At 43.2% G+C, this 19916-nt stretch overlaps 1 protein-coding gene across 1 annotated transcript in view; it reads right to left on the reverse strand.

Annotated features, from left to right (window-relative positions):
• HEPHL1 (hephaestin like 1) overlaps positions 1 to 19403 on the reverse strand; it is an 89531-nt gene extending 70128 nt beyond the window's left edge. Inside the window, exons 1-2 of the mRNA XM_059186348.1 lie at positions 19234 to 19403; positions 5473 to 5717 (exon numbers count right to left, since the gene is read on the reverse strand). Coding sequence (XP_059042331.1) covers positions 5473 to 5717; positions 19234 to 19403 — 415 coding nt within the window. The remainder of the gene's footprint in view (positions 1 to 5472; positions 5718 to 19233) is intronic.
• Positions 19404 to 19916: the final 513 nt, after the last annotated feature.

The following is a 19916-nucleotide window of genomic DNA, read 5'->3' on the forward strand; positions in this document are numbered from 1 at the left end:
GTATATTTGTTGTAGAATTGGCAGTACCAACCCCAAAATGAAAGCAACCTAAATGATCATCGTCAGTCATCAATAATCATCAATGTACCAGACTGATATATTCATACAATGGGGTATTGCATAACTTAAAAGGAGGTCTTTCTATGTGTGTCATATGAGAAAATCTCCAAGATGAAGACATTTTTAAAGGTGATTGCTTTTCAGATAAGAGCCAAATAAGAAGAATTTTTACTTTTCTTATTATACTTCTCTGTACTCATAAAATTTTCTTCTTTTTTAAGATTTTATATATTTGACAGACAGAGAGAACACAAAAAGGAAGAGCAGCAGGGAGAGAGAGAGGGAGAGGAAGAAGTAGGCTTCCCACTAAGCAGGGAGCCTGATGCAGGACTTGATCCCAGGACTCTCTGTTCACGACCAGAGCCAAAAACAGATGCTCAACCAACTGAGCCACCCAGGCACCCCTAAAATTTTCTAACCATGTTCATATACTACTTCTTGTTTAATCTTTTGTTTTAAGCTTATTTTAAGTAGGAAATGAGAATGTGAGATATTTACCTCTTCTTTATGTTTTTCTGAAATTTAAAAAAATGATAAAATTTATTTTTAAGTAGTCCTAATAATTAACTGTATTTCATATGGAGATCAAGAAAGCACTAGCTAATTCCATTAATAAGTGAGACATTGTATGGTTGCCAGGATAGCTCAGTGGGTTGGGCCTCTGCCTTTGGCTCAGGTCATGATCCCAGGGTCCCAGATCGAGTCCCACATCGGGCTCTCTGCTCAGCAAGAAGCCTGCTTCCTCCCTCTCTCTGCCTGCCTTTCTGCCTACTTGTGATCTCTGTGTGTCAAATAAATAAATAAAATCTTAAAATAAAAATAAGTGAGACATTGTATGTAAGAGTTCTAGCATAGGCATTGGCATACTAGGAACTGCTTAATCAATGTTAATCCCACCCACTGACTTCTGGGTTCATTCTCCAGCACTCCCCAGATGAACTTGGAAGGAACAACTATGTATTTATTCATTTTTGCAGCCCCAGTATCCAGCATTGGGTCTAGTGCACAGTAAACACTAAATTAACTGAGCAGGGACTTTCAGACTAGCAAGCTTGCAATGGTAGCCAAGAGAAAAACTCATCAAAGAGAGTGATGCTTGGGTGGCTCAGTTGGTTGAGCAGGGTCCTGGGGCCAAGTCCTGCATCGGGCTCCCTGCTCAGCAGGGGAGCCTTCTTCTACCTCTCCCTCTGCCTGCCACTCCCCCTGCTTGTGCTATCTCTCTCGCTCTCTCTGTCAAATAAATAAATAAAACCTTAAGAAAAAAAAGAGAGATAGAGAGTGAGGAAGTCAGCAAATCCTATCCCCCAAAAGTAATGTAAAGTGGAACGAAATTGAGAAAAACAACCATTTCACTGCTGCAGAATCAAATAAAGGCATCCAGCAATGTTTATGCTTGAACAACTGCTGAACATCAGTTATTTACCTACTCCCAGCTGACTAATGCTGTGTGCTTGCAAAGAGGAGAAGTAAAGGGCCCAGCAAAAACTAAAATCCGAGGAACCATGAGAGGCTATGGACTCCGGGAAACAAACTGCGGGTTTTAGAGGGGAGGGGGATGGAAGAATGGGTGAGCCTAGTGATGGGGATTAAGGAGGACATGGATAGCATGGAGCACTAGGTGTTATATGCAGACAATGAATCATGGAACACTACACCAAAAACTAGTCATGTACTGTATGGTGACTAACATAATTTAAAAACAAAAAGCAAAAAACAACCCTAAGATCCAAGGCAGACAAAAACCACCAAAACTCTGAATGTATTCTCTATCCACCGACAATTCCAGCTGCAGAGAATTGAGGATTTACTGATGCTTAAGAACATCTCTGTCCCAGCATCTGCCAACTTTAAAGCTAGGCAGATTTAGAGTTGACCCCTTAGAAGCCAGCCTTAAAAGTGAACACGAGAAAAAAGACAGAAAGACAGGGGTGCCTGGGTGGTTCAGTCATTAAGCATCTGCCTTCAGCTCGAGTCATGATCCCAGGGTCCTGGGATCAAGCCCCACATTGGGCTCCCTGATCAGCGGGAAGCCTGCTTCTCCCTTTCCCACTCCCCCCTTCTTGTGTTTCCTCTCTCGCTGTGTCTCTCTCTATCAAATAAATAAATAAATGAAATCTAAAATAAAAGAAAAAGAAAAGAAAAGGAAAGAAAGAGCAGAAACCTTGGTGGCCACACATTGTAGGGAAGACAGATTTCATGGATTTAGCCCAGGTAAATTACTAAACAAAAAAAAAAAACCAATAGCAAAAATAACCTTGGATGGGGGAAGGATTTGAATCCAGAGTTGCTCCAATATATGCTCAAAAATTTCTAGTTTCCAACAAGAACAACAAAATGAGACATACAAAGAAATAAGAATGTGTGACCAAGTCTCAGGGGAAAAAAAGCAGCCAATAGAAATTATCTCTGTCTCCAGATGTAAAATTGAGCAGATACAAACTTTAAAGCAGCTATTAGAAAAATGTTCAAGCCATTAACAGAAACCATGTTTAAATAATTAAAGAAAAGTAGGACATCATGATTCAACAAATGGAAAAATCTCAACAAGGAGGTAGATATTATTAAAAGAACAAAGTTGGAGTTTTGGCATTGAAAAGTACAATGAATTATTTAAAATATTCACTAGAGGGCCTTAACAACAGATTCAAGATGGCAAAAGAATCAGTGAACTAGAATATAATAGAATTATCCTATCTGAAAAAGAGGGGGTGGGAAGATCAAAGAAATAAAACATCAAAGAAAATAAGCAGAACCTCAGAGGCCTGTGGGTCAACACCAGGTATATTAACATGTGTAATAATAGCCTGCCAAAGGGAAAAAGAAAGAAAAAGGGACAGAAAAAAAATGTAAAAATAATGACCCAAAATTATTCAATTTGGTTAAAAACATTAATCTACACATTAAAGAAGCATAATGAACCACAAGTAGGATAAATACAAAGAACCTATACATAGACACATTGTTGTCAAATTGTTAGGAAAAAACATCAAAGAGGTAATACTGGAAGTGAGAGAAAAATGACTCATCACATACACGGGAATACTGACATGATTAACAGTTGACATCCCATCTGAATACTGGAGACAAAAAGACAGCAGAATGACATACTCAATGTGCTGGGGCTGGGGAGCGATGCAAATGGAGAATACCATATCCAGCAAACTACCCCTCAAAAAAGCATGGTAAAGTAAAGATGTTCTATAAACAAAGACTGAATTTACTGCTAGCAGACCTGTCCAGGATTGGGTAGAATCTTCAGGACAATATTTCATAATAGCAGTGAGAGCAGACATTTTTGCCTTATTCCCAATCTTATAAAGAAAGTATTCGGTCTCCCTTCAATGAAGCATGATGTTAGCTGTGGGTTTTTCTTAAATATCTTTTATCAGGATGAGGAAGTACCTATTTCTAATTTGTTGGAAATTTTTAATTTATAAGTACTAGATCCTGTTAAATACCTTTCTGTACCTCTTGAGATGATCATGTGGTTTCTGTCCTTTATTCTATTAATACGTTGTATTACATTCATTTATTTTTTTCTTAAATTTTTTTTTAGAGAGAGAGAGCATGAGTGCATGAATGGGGTTGGAGAAGGGGCAAAGGGAGAGGAAGAGAGAATCTTAAGCAGGTTCCACCTTCAACATAGAGCCTGACCCAGGGCTCTATCAGACAACCCTGAGATCATGACCTGCGCCAAAATCAGGAGTCAGATACTTAACCAACTGAGCTACCCAAGTTCCCCAACATACATTTGCTTTGGAGTGTTAAACTAACCTTCCAATCATAGGATAAATTCCATTTGGTCATGATGTATAATTCTCCTTATATGTTGCTGAAGTCAACATATTTTAATATGCTAATATTTTGTTAAGAATTTTTGTGTCTACATTTGTGAGGAATATTGGTCGGTAGTTTTCTTGTAATGTCTTTATCTGGCTTTGGTATCAAGATGATGTTTGCCTCATAGGATGAATTTGGAAGTATTCCTCTATTTCCTAAAAGAATTTGTTAAGAATTGGCATTATTGTTATTTTAGTAGTTGATAGAATTTATAAATGAAATCATCTGAGCTTGGGTTTTTCTTTGAGGGAAGATTTTGCTATTCCCATTTCTTTGCTTTTTCCATTTCTTTATATTTTATAGGTCTATTTCTATTGCTATTTCCATTTCTTTACCTTTTATAGGTCTATTCAAATTTTTATTTATTCTTAAGTCAATTTGGGTAATTTTTGTCTAATAATTTGTCAGTTTCATTTAAGTTGTCTCATATTTTGGCATAAAACTGCTTATAATCCTTCTTCATAATCTTTTTAATTTTTGTATGGTCAAAGTGATGTTCCATCTCCCATTCCTGATTTTGGTAATCTGTGACCTCTGTCTTCATCAGACTAGATAAACTTTCTCAATTTTGTTAATCTTTTTCAAAGAGCCAACTTCTGGCTTAATCAATTTTATATTATTTTTCTGTTTTCTCCTTTGAATTTCTGCTCCAGTCCTTATTATTTTTTCTTTCTGCTTTCATTAGGTTTTGTTTCCTCTTTGTTTTCTAGTTTCTTAAGGTGGAAGCTTATGTTATTGATTTGAGACTTTTCTTCTTTCTTGACATAAGTGTCTAAAGCTTGAAATTTCCTTTTAAGTACTTCTTAGCTATTTACCATAAATTTTGGTTATATCTCCGTTTTGGTTTTATCTCCATTTTTATTCAGTTCAATTTACAATTACAATTTATCTAGTGATTTCTTTTACATATGGGTTACTTAGAAGTATACTGTGTATTTCCAAATGTTTGCAAGAATTTTCAAGATTTATTTCATTGATTATATCAAATTGAATTCCATTGTTATTGGAGAATACACCTTGCAATCTAAATTTATTTAGATTTATTTTATGCACAGCCTACTGTCTATCCTGAGGAGTTTTCTTTCTTTCTTTTTTTTTTTTAAAGATTTTATTTATTTGTTTGACAGAGAGAGATTACAAGTAGGCAGAGAGACAGGCAGAGAGAGAGAGGGAAGCAGGCTCCCTGCTGAGCAGAGAGCCCAATGTGGGACTCGATGCCAGGACCCTGAGATCATGACCTGAGCCGAAGGCAGCAGCTTAACCTACTGAGCCACCCAGGTGCCCCCTGAGGAGTTTTCATATACTCTCTCAAAATACACCTCTCGAAAAGAAGATACATTCTTTAGTCATTGAACAGAACGTTCTGTAGATGTTAATTAGGTCAAGTTGGTTGATAGTGTTTTTGAAGTTTTCTCTATCAGGAGGAGCAGATGGAGATGGGAGAGAAGGAGATGGGGAAAAGACAAATCAACCCGCGTCATCACTGTCTCTTCGATCCCTTTAACTGTAGCTGACAATTGCCTTTCTTATGAAATAGAGACAAGACACCGATAATACAGGATTGATATTTACCTTCTGAATCTTTGTTGTAGAAAACGCCATGTGGATGCAAAGAGTATGGTCGGGAAGCGAAGTTCTTTAAATGGATGACAATCACATCACCCACTTCAGCCCTCAAGATAGGGCCCAGGAATCCAAGCCAGGGAGGTTTGGGGATCTCCGTGGAATAGGTCTCATCTGTGTAATGTCTGTAAACAGCCTTTTTGTAAAGACCACCTATCCTGTTGGGCCCTCTTTCAAGAAATAAGGTTGCAAGTCTAAAAGTAAGAAGGAAAATATTTTATGATTACATGACATTAAGAGAAAATCCTAATAGTTTACCTTAACAGTTCATAAAGTACTTGCATGCATGATTTCTTATTTGGTGTTGGACTTAACCCTGTAACCTGTGTAGAGCTGGTAAGAATATCTTCAATTTACTGGTAAGGAAACTGAGGCTAAGAGAGTTAAATGACAAAACAAGAGTCACAAATGGTATCCACGACCAAACTAGAACTAAACAGAATACTTTAAAGTCTGGCTGTCCATTTGCCCCGTTTCATTCAACATGTTCCCGCTTCACTTTTTCACTGAACAAACCCTTAGTGTGTGTTTACCATGTTCCCAGCACTATGCTATGTGCTATACAGGGATACAAAAGAGTTTATGACCTAATGGGAAAATTAAGGAATGACATTCAGCAATACATGATTAAGTGCCAGTTGGAGGCACCTGTGTGGAATCACACAGGTCTCTGAGGTCTGCGGTCACAGATCTTTGGTGGAGTCTCACAGAGAGGTCTGAGCGGCTCTGTATTGACTAATGGATTTATGTTTGCTTCATGAAGTTTGGGGAAAGCACTATAGATCAAAAAGCCAAAGACAAGATATTTTCAGGGCTTCATACTCTTTTCCTCAACGAGATCATCCAATGCTTGTATACCAGCGTCTCAGATACAAGCTCCTAAGCAGTTCCTACTACAAGGCTCCTCAGCAGTCTCTAGTATGAATGGAAGCTTTGCCCACCCTGCAGACTTGCAAGGATGATGGAGCCAGAGAGCAGCGTGTCAAGTGGCCGGGCATGCAGCCCACCATGGAGCAGAAAACAGAAGTGCAGGCAGATGGAGGAGAGGGTGCCTGGGTCAACAAGGGGACAGGGATCCTGTAGCTCAAGTCAAAGCAGGAGTGGTCTCCTTTGGTGCATCCAGCCCAGCTTTGGTGCATCTTTCCAGGCTCATTTCCTCCTTGCCTACCTCCCATGGCCTCACCCTTCCACCAGACCTCATGCTCAGTCTTCCCAGGATGCACCATGTCTTTTCAGCATTCCAAGACTTGCGCACATTCTTTTCCTACATCTGGGTGGTATCCCTCATTCTCTACCTGCCAAGAACACTTCCAGGTCAGTTCAAACTCTTCTTTCTCCTTCTGTACACACACAGTTCAAGCACTAATAACACTTGCCAAGACGTGTCACAGTAAGATATGTACATCTCTGGTTTGTGAGCTAATTGAAGACAAATCTTTCAAATATCTTTTTTTATTGTAGTGCTGAGTAAGTGCCTGGATATATTGGTGCTTAGTGACTTTGGAATAAAGAAAAAGAAAAGGCCTCGAATTTGCCCTCAGATTGGCAAGTGAAAGCTGGGGTAATTTGGCAAACTACATTTGCAGAGAAGTGTTCGTTGCCACACTTGATTTTGAATATTCTCTAGGCCCAGGATGGCAAATAGGTTTTAACTTGTGCACTAGATCTGATTGGTTGGTAGTGACTGCTTAGGGAAAAAAAAAAGTCAAGGTTGAGTTCAGTCAGGGGCAAGAAGGAACCATTCGGGATGTCTACTGTGGATGTGGGGTTGGAGGCATACTTGATACATCGTTACTCTCTTTGCTCTGCACAGGCAGCCAGGTAACACGATAGTCTGGGGTCTTTGGGTGTGGCCTTGTCTACAACTAGATGATCTAATACTATCACTACCGACAGAACATACTTCGAGTTGTTCTTTCATAACAGCAATAGTGATGGGATGAGCTCCTCATGCTCATTTGTAAGGTCGCCTTTGTAACCAAAATACACAAGGCATCATATCCGATGATGGCTGGGTCCGGGGCAGAGTTTGTGGACACCAGAGAATATCCAGTGATCATCTCTGAAATGATCTGTCATCTTATGATATTCAGTTTGCTGGACCTTCCAAAGGCTCTCCTCTTGCTCTCAGGGACCTGCTGACAAACAGGGCTTGTAGCCACCTTCCCTTTTAATAATTTATAAACAGAAGCTTATAGAATGACAAAATTAAAGAGAGAAGCATTTAAACAGAACATAGCATGGCTTTAAAATCAAATTGAAAAGTGATTTCTTAAGTCAATCGGAGAAAGACAACTATCATATGATATCCCTGATATGAGGAAGTGGAGATGCAACGTGGGGGGTTTGGGGAATAGGAAAGGAATAAATGAAACAAGATGGGATCGGGAGGGAGACAAACCATAAGAGACTCTTAATCTCACACCCCCAGGGTGGCTGGGGGGAGGGTGTAGGGAGATGGTGGTGGGGTTATAGACATTGGGGAGGGTATGTGCTATGGTAAGTGCTGTGAAGTGTGTAAACCTGGCGATTCACAGACCTGTACCCCTGGGGATAATAATACATTATATGTTTATTAAAAAATTTAAAAATTATTAAAAAAAGAAAAGTGGGAGCGCCTGGGTGGCTCAGTGGATTAAGCCGCTGCCTTTGGCTCAGGTCATGATCTCAGGGTCCTGGGATCAAGCTCCGCATCAGGCCCTCTGCTCAGCAGGGAACCTGCTTCCCCCTCTGTCTCTGCCTGCCTCTCTGCCTACTTGTGATCTCTCTCTCTGTCAAATAAAATTAAAAAAATCTTTAAAAAAAAAAAAAAAGTGATTTATTCACAAGGCCATTACTTCCTTGTTCTAACCAGCTGGGGCATCCAGCCTACTCCAGACCACCTAATATGGTCACAGGCCATGGGCAAACCTGTAGCAATAAAGCCCCTTTTGAAGAGACTGGCCTTGGTCTTGGAGGCAGGGGAAATTCCAGGGGTCCTCAGCTGAGCCAAATTAAGTGATGGAGCCCCTAGGCCTCAGCTCTAACAGGCATTGCAACGTCACTGGGGAGCTCAATGGCATTGTTGTGGGGATAAAATTAACTGGAAATGACACTGGGACTGGAGAAAATGGCAACTTCCAGAACTTCTCTGGGGATGAGTATTGTTATATGGTCAGAAAGAATCAAGGGCTTCGGATGGAGTTTGGGAGGTAGAAGGAGGAGAGCCCGGAGATGTACACAAGTAGTCCCTGAAATCTCTTCCAAGAAGGATTGCTCCAGTAAGCTGTAGAGTGGGTTCCTTCTTCTTGTCCAAGAGAACAGTGAGAACTGCCACCACCAGGCTTCTCTCCTCAGCACTCAGCCTAGCCTCCAAATAAGAGCTGAACAAGTATTTTTCCAAATATCAGTTGAAGGAGCCCCAGTATTATTTATTTTCCCAGAGCACCAGATTACTAGCCTGCCCAGCTGCCCACGTGTGTCAGCCCTGCCCTGCCCTTGGAGTGGAGTCAGTAGGTAGGAGTTTCCTGGGAAAAGGGGGAAAACCATGGGTTGAGGCTCTCCTCAGAGGACCCAGGGACCATAGGTCTAGTCTTCCCAGAGGCAGCAAAGCTCTTTCTCCCCAACCTGCCAGATTCAATGCCCAGATAATGGCACTCACAAGACAGGAATCCTGACAAAAGGGTTGGAGTATTACAACAATGATTTTGGTAACAAAAAGCCTGGAAAGACCACAGTGTTTTTCACCTGGTGACTGGATAAATAAATTCTGGTATCTTCATACCACATAGCCACACAACAAAATGAGGGGGTTCTACAGGTGGTAATATGGAGCGAGCACCAAGAAACTACATGGAAAAATCAAATTGTAGGTGAGCATGTAAAGTGTGATCCCATTTCTGTTTTTTAAACAATGCGCATATATACACAGATGCAAAGAAAACACTTAGAAACTGGCCATGGAAACCACCAAGGTGTAACCTCTGGACCATGGGACTGAGGACACAGGCAGGAGCCAGAAGGAATGAGAACTTTACCCACCCTCTTCTGTACATGGGAGTGTTTTACTCTGTATCTTCTATTTACTTTCATAATAAAAACAAGCTCACATTTTATTTAGAAGAGATGGGCAACTGAGGTGTCAAATTTCTCTTCTTGTCTGCCTTTCCCTCTGAAAACATAACTGCCACTCCGAAGTGCGTTGTTTGGGTGAGTTTTCCTCCACGGGGGCATTGGTGCCCTGAGAGGGAGCATAGTGCCAGCTTGAGTTGGAGGGAAGAAAATCACTGCTCAGCCTCTGGCTTGACAAGCCCACTCTCAGGCATCAGGACTGAGGACCTGGACACGGTCGGGTGTGGGCATTCTCGACCCTCTGCCTCTGTGTATCCACTGAGCCTGCGAGTATCTGCCTGGGAGCCAGAGTTGGCCCCCTTCTGCTCCGTGAGGGAGAACCCTATATTTCCCTGTGCAAGGGGATGGGATAAAAAGTCTGAGTTCCTGACACTGGGGCTTTGTGGTGGAAGCTCTTATGTTTCCTAGCCTCACTCGAGGCTTGGATGGTCATGAAACACACTTCTAGCCAATGAGATGTACGCATGTGTCATTCCATGGTACTTCTCTGGACTCAGCTGGCAGACACCCTTGTAGTTTTTTGCTCTTCCTCAATTTATGCCTGAAATGGAGATAGGATGACAAGCTTCAGCAGTCATCTTGAGAGAAGGGGGAATAGGGCCATACCCTACAAATGGGTGGTCAGCTGGAAAGCCAAAGGAATCTGTGCCCCTGAAGATTGCCAACTTCTGGCTTTCTTTTGCAGAAGCCAAAAAATACATTTGAGCCAGTGTTTTCCAGGCTTCTGCTAGCCAGCAGTTGAATACAAGTCCTAATTGAACAGACTCTTTAGGAGAAAGAGGAGGAAGAAGCAGAGGAAGAACTGAGTCATCCCCAGTCTGGCTAATTAGCCCCAGAGTAGGCAGAGTTACCTGGCTTTATAGCTGATGCCGGGCCACCCAGTAAAGCAACAACAGAAGAGGGATTAGATTCAGAATCACTGGTGTCCTCTCTAGACTCATCCTGATGGGTAAAAAGCTAGAATGAGGTTATTCATAGGGAGGGCTCTGTCATTCCAACAGGGTCTTCAGGGAAACATGGACCTCTGACTCTCTGCCCTGCTCTACTCTGAGCTTCCAGCATGCAAAGGCGCGCGCACACACACACACACACACACACACACATTCATGTAAATACATGCTGAGCAAGAGCTCCTTATCATGCACGACTTGTCTGGCAGAGCCACCCAAGCAAGAGGCAAGCATGTCAGGAGGAGGGGAAGTGTTTGCTGCCTTCCCACAGCACTTACTACACATGCTGCATATTTTAGCACTGAGTTACATACATAGTGACTTGTTTTGCACAATCCTGGACAAGTGTCAGTCTTATCCCAGAGACAGCCAATAGTCACCCCGAGAGGGGACCAGGTTTTCTAAAGCAGTAGTTCCCAAATGCTCATCCATGTATCAACTGGATCAGAGTTATTTGGGACAGTTTCCAAAAATTGAGATCCCCAGGCCCCATCTCAGAGCAACTGAATCAGACTTTCTGGTGTGGCTTCTATATTTTCCCAAAGTTCACCAAACAGTTTTTAGAGCAGAGCTGTCCAGTGCTTACCCAAGCTGATTCCTCCCTCCCAGCAGAATGGCAGAGCAAAGAGTTTTTGCAGATAGATGGAGCCATGGGATTTTGGCAAATGGGCTGTGAGTGGAAGTGACATGTGTCACTTCCAGGCAAGGACATTTCATTGCCATTGCAAGATCTCCCCCTGCCCCAACTCTGCTGCAGGGAAAGGGTCCAGTGAAGATCGTTGAGCCTCACAATCCCAGCAACCTGGCTTACTGGTTGTCCCAGGAGGACAGTTGTCTTGGAGCCACATGATCCTCTATAAACCCCAGTGGTTCGAAATATGCCTCTGTGGTGTTAAGCCCCTGAGATCTGGGGGTTGTTTGTCGCTATAGCACAACCTGACCTGCTCTAACTAACACAATGCTGAATGCATGTACAAGCTGGGAAATCACCTCTCTATAGCATTCAGTACAAAACAAAACCACAGTAGCTGTTTGAAACTAGAACATAGTGACTATTTGGAAATCACAGGAACTATCCAAAGTGGAAAAGACAGGGACAGAGGAAAGTAAGAGAAATCAGTCTCTTAGTCTCTTGAGTCTCTGGCAAATCGCCCCTAAGAACACATTATACATTTGTGACAGCGGGATAGAAGCTCCGTGTCCTACAAGTCCTAGAAGGTGCAACACTTGTCCAAGAGACAAAACAAGTGGGTGATTTTGAGAAAGGTGTCCACAGAAACCAGCCTCTGACATGGCTGGAGAGGACTCAGTGGTGGGAGTACACAGGTTGGTGGGCTTCATGTTATTTATAGCGTAGCCACAGGACAGCCCCACTGTGAGGGACTGAGCAATCACTACCCCTCAGGATCATCCCCAACCAACATTCTCACATTTCCACTCAAACTGAGGAGGTGTCTATTTTATGCTGGGAAGATATCCAGTTAGGCTGGAAAGTTCCTTATAAGCAACTGCTTTCAAGACGGAATAAGGATGTAGAACATTTACATTGCCAAGGCCAAGGGCAATACATGAAGGAAGATGCCTTCTAAGAGCAGGAGAGGTTAACCATTGCTAGAAGGAAACTGTCTGTGAGAATCATCTAACCAGAGCAGAGATGGGCTTCTAGATCAGATTCTGAGAAGCTGGTAGCTCACCGGGGAAGGGAGGGGGTGTGTGTGCGTGCACCTCACCAGCACCATTGTCCCCCAAGACCTGGATCTTTCAGTCAATTTTTCCCCCATCCCTTCAACCAATGAACAGTTGTTAAACCTCTACACTACACAGGTCGTTAAACTAGGAACCAGGGCCAAGAACTATGAATGTCTGTCCATGCACTCAAGAGATTTACCATCTGGCTGGGAAACAAAACACACACAGTGGAAAATAAATAGCAGCAGCCAGTTTTCTATATTAAGTGACAAGTGCATCGTATAGATCCTGCAGGTCTGAGTGTGTGGAGGGCAGGTGGGGTGAATGTGAGCCTCAGCAGAGCAAACATGTGAAACCATCATGGTCACCAGAGGGACCCGTAATGTTGGTTCCCTGAGCTTGAGAAGGGGCACTGAGAAAACAGGACTAGACTGGGGCAAGGGCTACGTGGCCAAAAGGAGGGTGGAGATGGTGATGGCCTGTTGCACTTAGATGTAACCACGCCCTCCCTAATTACATTAATACATTTTAAGCCATCCAAGCGATGCATTCATTCCTCTACACAGTCTCTCCTCCTGGGTCCCCTGGCCCTGCACAAGTCTTGAGTTCTTCCTTCTCCTACTTCCTGTCCACAGAAGCCCCTCAGAACCCACAGAGGTGGCTTAAAAAACAAATGCATGCAGTAAAGGGAAAAGAGAATAAACTTGAATCCCAGTTTCCCTACTTCCCTACTTGATGCCGACTGAAAACCAGTGACCATAACAGAGCCCTCCTGAGGAGTCAATGAGACGGTGTGGTGACCCACACACAGCATCTGGGAGAGTGGGTGCTCAGTCAGTGGGAGTTATGGCAAGGCTCTAATTAGAAAAAGAGAAATGTGACCATTTGCAGTCTGTTTCCCCCAGAAACAGACTGCTCAGCAGAGACCCCTTGAGATAAGAAAGCTATCATGGTGACTAACATCTCTGGCATGCTAACCTGGTGCCAGGCATGCATCTGAGCCCCTTTACAGATCTGGTGTCATCCGAGCCTCCTAATCCCCTCTTTGGGCTGATAATGACTTCCAAAGACAAGCCCCAGTCCTAATCCCCATATTTGGAAAAGGACTCTGCAGATGGGATTAAGTTAGGGATTTTGAGATGAGGAGAAAGATCTGACACACACACAGTCGGTGATAGGAAAATGCAGGCAAACAAACGCCAGATCACGCCACCACATCCAGCAGCTTCTACCCGAAGCTGAGTCAGTAAACAGATCCCCCCTTAAAGCCTCCAGAGGGAGTGTGTTCCTGCTGACATCTTCTTTGCAGACGTCTGCCTCCAGAACAGGGAGAGAATAAATTCCTGCTGTTTTAAGCCACCCGGTTTCTGGTCATTTGTTCCAGCAGCCACAGAAAACACCTATAGCCCCAAAGAGAGTACTATCATTATCCCACTTACTGATGAGCATATCGAGGCAAAGAGAGATTCAATTACTTACTCAGTTGGTAGAAGAAGAATCGTAAGCTTGTTGGTGGATGCAAGAACCCACACACTTCCCCCAGCAAGCGAGGCTGCCTTAGCATCTCTGTTAGACCACTGCTTGGCTACACTTAGCTAGGGAAACCCACCTTGGGCTTTCCAGTCCCCCTGACCTGGGACAGGACCTCTGTCACCCCCCTGCTTGGCATGGAAAACCTTTATGACAATGCCTGGAACAGAGTAAGGACGCAAGGATGGTTAGCTACGCTGTCTGTGAGTTCTCCCAAATGCTACTAACCGGGACTTGGGACCCCACTGTCTGGAGGTGGAAAAAAAAAATAAGAGGGGGACTAAGTGGGTGTTTGTGAAGATGAGAAACAGAGAGGACTGAGGTAGGGGAAGGTGGCAGGGAGTGCTTGCTGCCTTGCAATATTCATGTTCCCTTCTTTCTTAGTAAGAGAATGAAATCCTGCTTTTACTCAGAAACAAAAGCACAAAACTAAAAGACTATATTTTTAACCCCCTCTCCCCCCACTTCGTGGCTTCAAGTATCCAGTGAGATATATGTAGAATTGGTTGTATGGGGTTTCCATGAGATCCCATTAAAGGGCTAATGGGCTAATGCAGCAGGAATTATACCCTTTCTACCTTTTCCCTTCGTCTCTTCTTCCTGGAACATAGACATGAGGGCTGGAGTTCCAGCAGCCATACTGTGACCATGAACTTCCTTGAGGAGTAAAGTCACATGATCAGGATCATGGGTCAAAAGTATAGAAGGCCCCCAAATCCCATCATACCACCTGTCCCACCAGTCTTGGACAGCCCACCTCTGGGATTCTTTTGTAAGAGAATACAGAAGCTTAATTTGTTTAAAGCATTCTATTCTGGTCTCCACTGGCAGGCCAAATCAATCACTATCTGATATAGGGAATAACAGCAGCCCCAAGACATTCATATGGCATCAGACCCAGCACATGATTTTTTCTGCTGATCCAACAGAAATTGAGATTTGAAAGTCACCCTCTAAGATCAAGCCCGGATGAGATGGTCCCCTTCCCTTTATTTCAAAGCTTACAAGATTCTCTCTTCCCTCACCTGCTTCCCTTCAATTAACTGGCTCTTCTTTCAGATAGTTATGTAGCTCTTATATAGGTCTCCCTTATGCCCATCTTGGGCCTGCCTCAATATCCTTTACCATCAACTGGGCTGACGCAGTGATACGGTTACATAAACTCCTTAACAGACCCTACACGTTGGGGTTTGAGCAGTGGTCGGCCTCACTCACGTCCAGGGGTAGTTCTGCCGGTGAGTTTGCACCCTTGAAAACCCCACATTCTACTGGGAAGAAAAATCCTGCATGTGTGTTAGTTGCTTAATGAGGTCTTTGGTGAGAATTGTAGCTTTAAATAAGGTGACCCCACTCTGGTTCCATTAAAGACTTGGCTTTACCACTGAAGCACAGGAACACCTTAATTAAGCCCTTTATGAGCCAGAACAGGACAAGCATGAATGGATCAAATGCTGACACCATCCCCAGGCAAATCAAAGGAGCCCAGTGTCCCCATTAGGCCCAAGGGGGAACAGGAGGAATATATTCATCTGGATAATCTACTTCTAAATAGAATATAACTCCCAAATTTTATGCTTTCTAGGAAATATGAGTGCTTACAGTCTTGATTATATTTCTGAAATCTATGATTAAGCAAAGGTACCCAGACGGAAAATTAAATTATACCATCTGACTGCTTTGGAGCCTTGGCAAAATGATCCCAATTTATTTCCTATCCAATCCTTGTGAATCGGGATTTATTAGGCTCTCGGTACTGCCTAATTTTGGTTTCCAAGCTTTTTTACATCACAGACACTTTGGCACTCACCATTCTGTTCCCCTCAGTTTTGCCATTCCCGTACTCAAAGATTAAGCAACTGGAATAACTATATGGACATAGTGATTAGTTTTTAATAATTCCAAATGAATAGCCTTGTGCTCAGTCCTCCATGGATTACTGTCACCACCAAAGCTTGGGGGAAGGGGGGGACAAAATTAAATATACTCTGGGCCTCCCTCTCTGCCATGATGGTGCTTATCTTCCAGCTGCCAGAGTGACCAGTGGGTACATCAAACACCCACAGAGCAATGCAGGGAGAGGGAAATGCTATGTCTAAGGCTTAAGGAAGACACCAAGTTCCTTGATCGGTGAGGAAGGAAACAGATCAGAATAATGCAGGGTTGTGGGGAAATTCTTTGTGCATGAAGAATTAGAGATAGTTCTTAAAGAACCGGTGGGTGGGGTAATGGATAAGCAAAGAAAAATATGGACTACTTCAAAATTTGTCCCATATCCCCACTCTCGGATCTTCTCCAGCTCTGAATCCTAGACTGAAAGTTTGCAAAATCATCTGTCTCTCTCACCATTGTAAAAATCTTTCTAGAACTGGAGAATCGGGTAAGATGTTCTTCATTCAGTTTCAAAAATTATTTTTGATTCCTTGGAATTACACTTCTCAAGTGACTTTAAGGATTATATTTCAACTCCCTTGTCATACCAATTAATGAACTTGATGGTCAGGAAATTATGTGAGATGTTCAAGGTTTCACAGCAAGTTGGGGGCAGAGCAAGGACTTCTAAGTCAGGTCTTCTTATTCCTATTCCAGGCTCTTCCGACTGCCAGTAGGATACTAGGCACATGGCCCTCCAAATATTGGGCATTTCTCTGGGTCTGAATATCTTCAACAGTAGACTGTCCTCAGAAGTGCCAGAGGCCGAGTGAGAGGCATGGTCACGTTATCCAAGATGGCTCTTTGCTTCTGGGGAAATGGCACGAACTAGAATACGCACACTGAGCTCCATATGACCCACAATTGTGACATCTTCCCCTGTGACACCTCTTGTAGCTGTGACACCTGGAAATCATGACATGTGTCCCATATGCTTCAAGCCTGAGTCAGCAGTGCCTTCTTAGGGACTTGACCTGAGCCGCCTGCCACACGAGTATCATGGCTAATAAAAGCCACTATGGGCCATGTAACCCCGGCTCTCCCTTTCAGAGGCAGGAGGCAGCCCTGCGTAGACACCAGCTTCACACAGTTGGGGACTTGGGCATTGTGGGCATGACATCTAGAATGCCAGCTGTACTCCAAGGGCAAGAGTCCTCTCAACTGGGACCACACCATTTATTAAAATACCCTACCCTAAGCTGACACCGAACTGTCTTAGTCATGCCTATTCTTTTTTTTTCTTTTTCACCATAACTATTTTTTTTTAAAATTTATTTATTTGACAGACAGAGATCACAAGTAGGCAGAGAGGCAGGCAGAGAGAGAGGAGGAAGCAGGCTCCCCGCTGAGCAGAGAACCCGATGTGGGGCTCGATCCCAGGATCCTGGGATCATGACCCGAGCCAAAGGCAGAGGCTTTAACCCACTGAGCCACCCAGGCGTCCCACCATAACTATTTTCAAACACTTTATTGTATGTTCTTCAAAGCACCATCTTCTGGCTGAAATATTTAATAGGGAGCCCCTAATGTCTTTCTGCACTCAGCTTTGTGAAAAGAGCATTGTAGCATTTGAGTATTTAAAGTACGTTGGGTTTTTGAATGAACCCAAATAGGTAACCAGTTTAGCCACTGACACCAGTGATAATTTTTAACGTCTCTCTGGGAAGAGTGACCTGTGAGACTACATCTCCCTTTGGTAAGAATTGGGAATTTCTAGAAAGTTCTTTTTGCTGGAATCTCCAGCTGCCGTCACAGCTGAGTTTAATTAAGTGGGACAGGATCACCTCTACCAAGAAATGGGTTGCATGGCAGAAAAATTACTTTGGTTCCGCCTTTACTCTGTAAACTCCAACAAGTACTTAATCTCAGGGTCTCAGTTCCTGGTTTGAAAAGTGGAAATAATACCTTCTGCAAACAATAATGAATTGAAAGTCTCTGGTGGAACTCCTGGGTCATAACAAATGCTCACAAATAGCCACACTGACATTTTAGGAGAAAGATAGACTTCTAAGCTCTTTACTCAACCACAGGGAAAGGCAATCCAATGTCTCATTGTGCTTAAAGACTGTATTCGCTGTGCTCAGCATACAAATCTTGGACAGTCTCACTCATGTTCACTAGCTGCCCACAATGACTGTTTTCCATGGAGCCCTTTATAAGGACATCGGAGCTCTATTCTAGGGAAGGTCAATCAATGGCAGTTAGGGTAGCCTCTCAATCCCATATCCATGTGTCACAATAAAGATTGCCACAACCAATGGTCAGCACGTATGAGATTGAAAGAAGTCAAGAGCTTTCTTTGGAAACAGGCCTCTGGACATTAAGTTTCCTAGAACAAAGTTTAAGGAAGAGTCTTTCTTAGCAGCCTGGCTGGCATGAGTTTCATCCTTCTTCAACCAAACAAGACTATGCCACCTTTGTATTGTCAGAAAAACCCAGAAGCAATGTGTCTAAGCAACTGGACATTTGGTCTTCTCCTAGGGCAGGGGGGCCTGGCTCTTAAAGACTTGTTGGAAGGCTCCATGGTATTCCTGAATCTTAGCAACTAACTTCATCTTTAGAAAATGGAACTTGGATTTTGAATGAATTGGGTTCTTCCTATCAGAAAGAAGCCAGAATACCTGGATATCCAACAGAAGTTGCCAGAACATCTCAAAAGATGTTCTAAAAACCACAATATTGAAAGTATACATTATAGCTCCTGGGGGTGGAAGATGACTTAAGAGGGAGCTCCAGGGAACAAATAAGAGATTTAAGACACTGGACCCTGAGAGAGAAAGAAAGAGAAAGGGCTATTTTCTGCAAAAAATAAAAAAATCAGGGACATACAACACTCTGACACCATCTCACCCAGTGATGCCATGGGCCCGGGAACTAGAATATTGCCCTCAGACTGAAATAGTCGGAGCTAAAACAAACCTCTCACCAGTGAAGAAGTTATTTCTAAGAAGACTTGGGGAAACTCTTAAAATACCAGCCAAATCCATTATAATTGCACCTCGTTTAAACATTACAAACAAAACAGAACTTAACTACTTATAGCATACGTATCTCCAATTATGATGTTTCATCCCAAAAATAAAAACTCAGAAAACAGTGTGTGTTTTAACAGTGAAGATTTCCTGAAAATTCTCAAATGTTTATCCAAAGGGTTGCCATTATTATTATTATTTTTTTTAACAAACATTTGTCCAGAACCCTCTGGAAATCCCTAATAGTGCTCAGTGGAAATTGTCCTTCTATAGAGTAAGCCATTGTTCAAAACACGTGGTTTTGTGTGTAGCACTTCATGGACACGGCTCAACAAATAGAGCCAAGAATATCTCTTCCACATTCCATGCCCACCCTTGTGAGGGCTCTGCAAACAAACAAAAAAACCTCTCCCCTGGGCTTACATCAGCTCACCCCCATTCACCCTCACTACCGAAGGACTATAATCTTCTCCACACAGAGTCAAAAAAAAGCGAACCCCGGAATCTGTGAGAACCCCAACTTTACTCACTTGTCGTCTGAAAAACTGCCTCCAGTAACAACGTTCTTCCCTTGGGGTACATAGTTCCAGTATTCTTCCACAATCCCAATGTGGTATGTTCTGGTAACTGCGCCAACCAGCCCAGACAGACCCAGGAATGTGAAGAGAACGATGCAGTCAGCCTGCTGCTTCCGAGGCATTTGTGGATGTAATTCAGGCAAGCAGCCTGAGCAGGAGGCCACCCTGCCTGTCCCTCCCCCTCACTGGAAGCTAATTATAAATAAGGAATGAACAAGACCCGGCTCCTCCTTCTTAGGTAGCTTGGGGTTGGGACAGAGGCTGATAACTTGTGAAAGCAGAGCAAACGATGGGGGGGAGTTGCTATGACGACGAAACTTTTGCCAGTCATCCAGGAGAAGGTGTAACTGGCTTGTTCATTTACTATCCAAGCCAAGCGGGCCTGTTTCTGTAAGTTTTGGTGTTGTGCTGTGACATTAATCATTCATCTTTGCCAGGAATGGCAGTGCCACAAGTTGGGCCGATGGGTTTCCTCCCTTCTTCCTCATTTTTCTCTCCACACCTACTACAGGAACATATTAAAATCTGAAAACCGGGCTGGCTGGAGTGGGGCATCAGGAAAACTCTTGCATGCTAAGGAAGGCTTCATCTCTACTGGGAAAGCAGGGGAGTGAGGTAATCACCCTCCGCCATCT

The sequence above is a fragment of the Mustela lutreola genome, chromosome 1 (genome assembly GCF_030435805.1).
Source record: "Mustela lutreola isolate mMusLut2 chromosome 1, mMusLut2.pri, whole genome shotgun sequence".
NCBI classification, from domain to species: Eukaryota; Metazoa; Chordata; class Mammalia; order Carnivora; family Mustelidae; genus Mustela; species Mustela lutreola.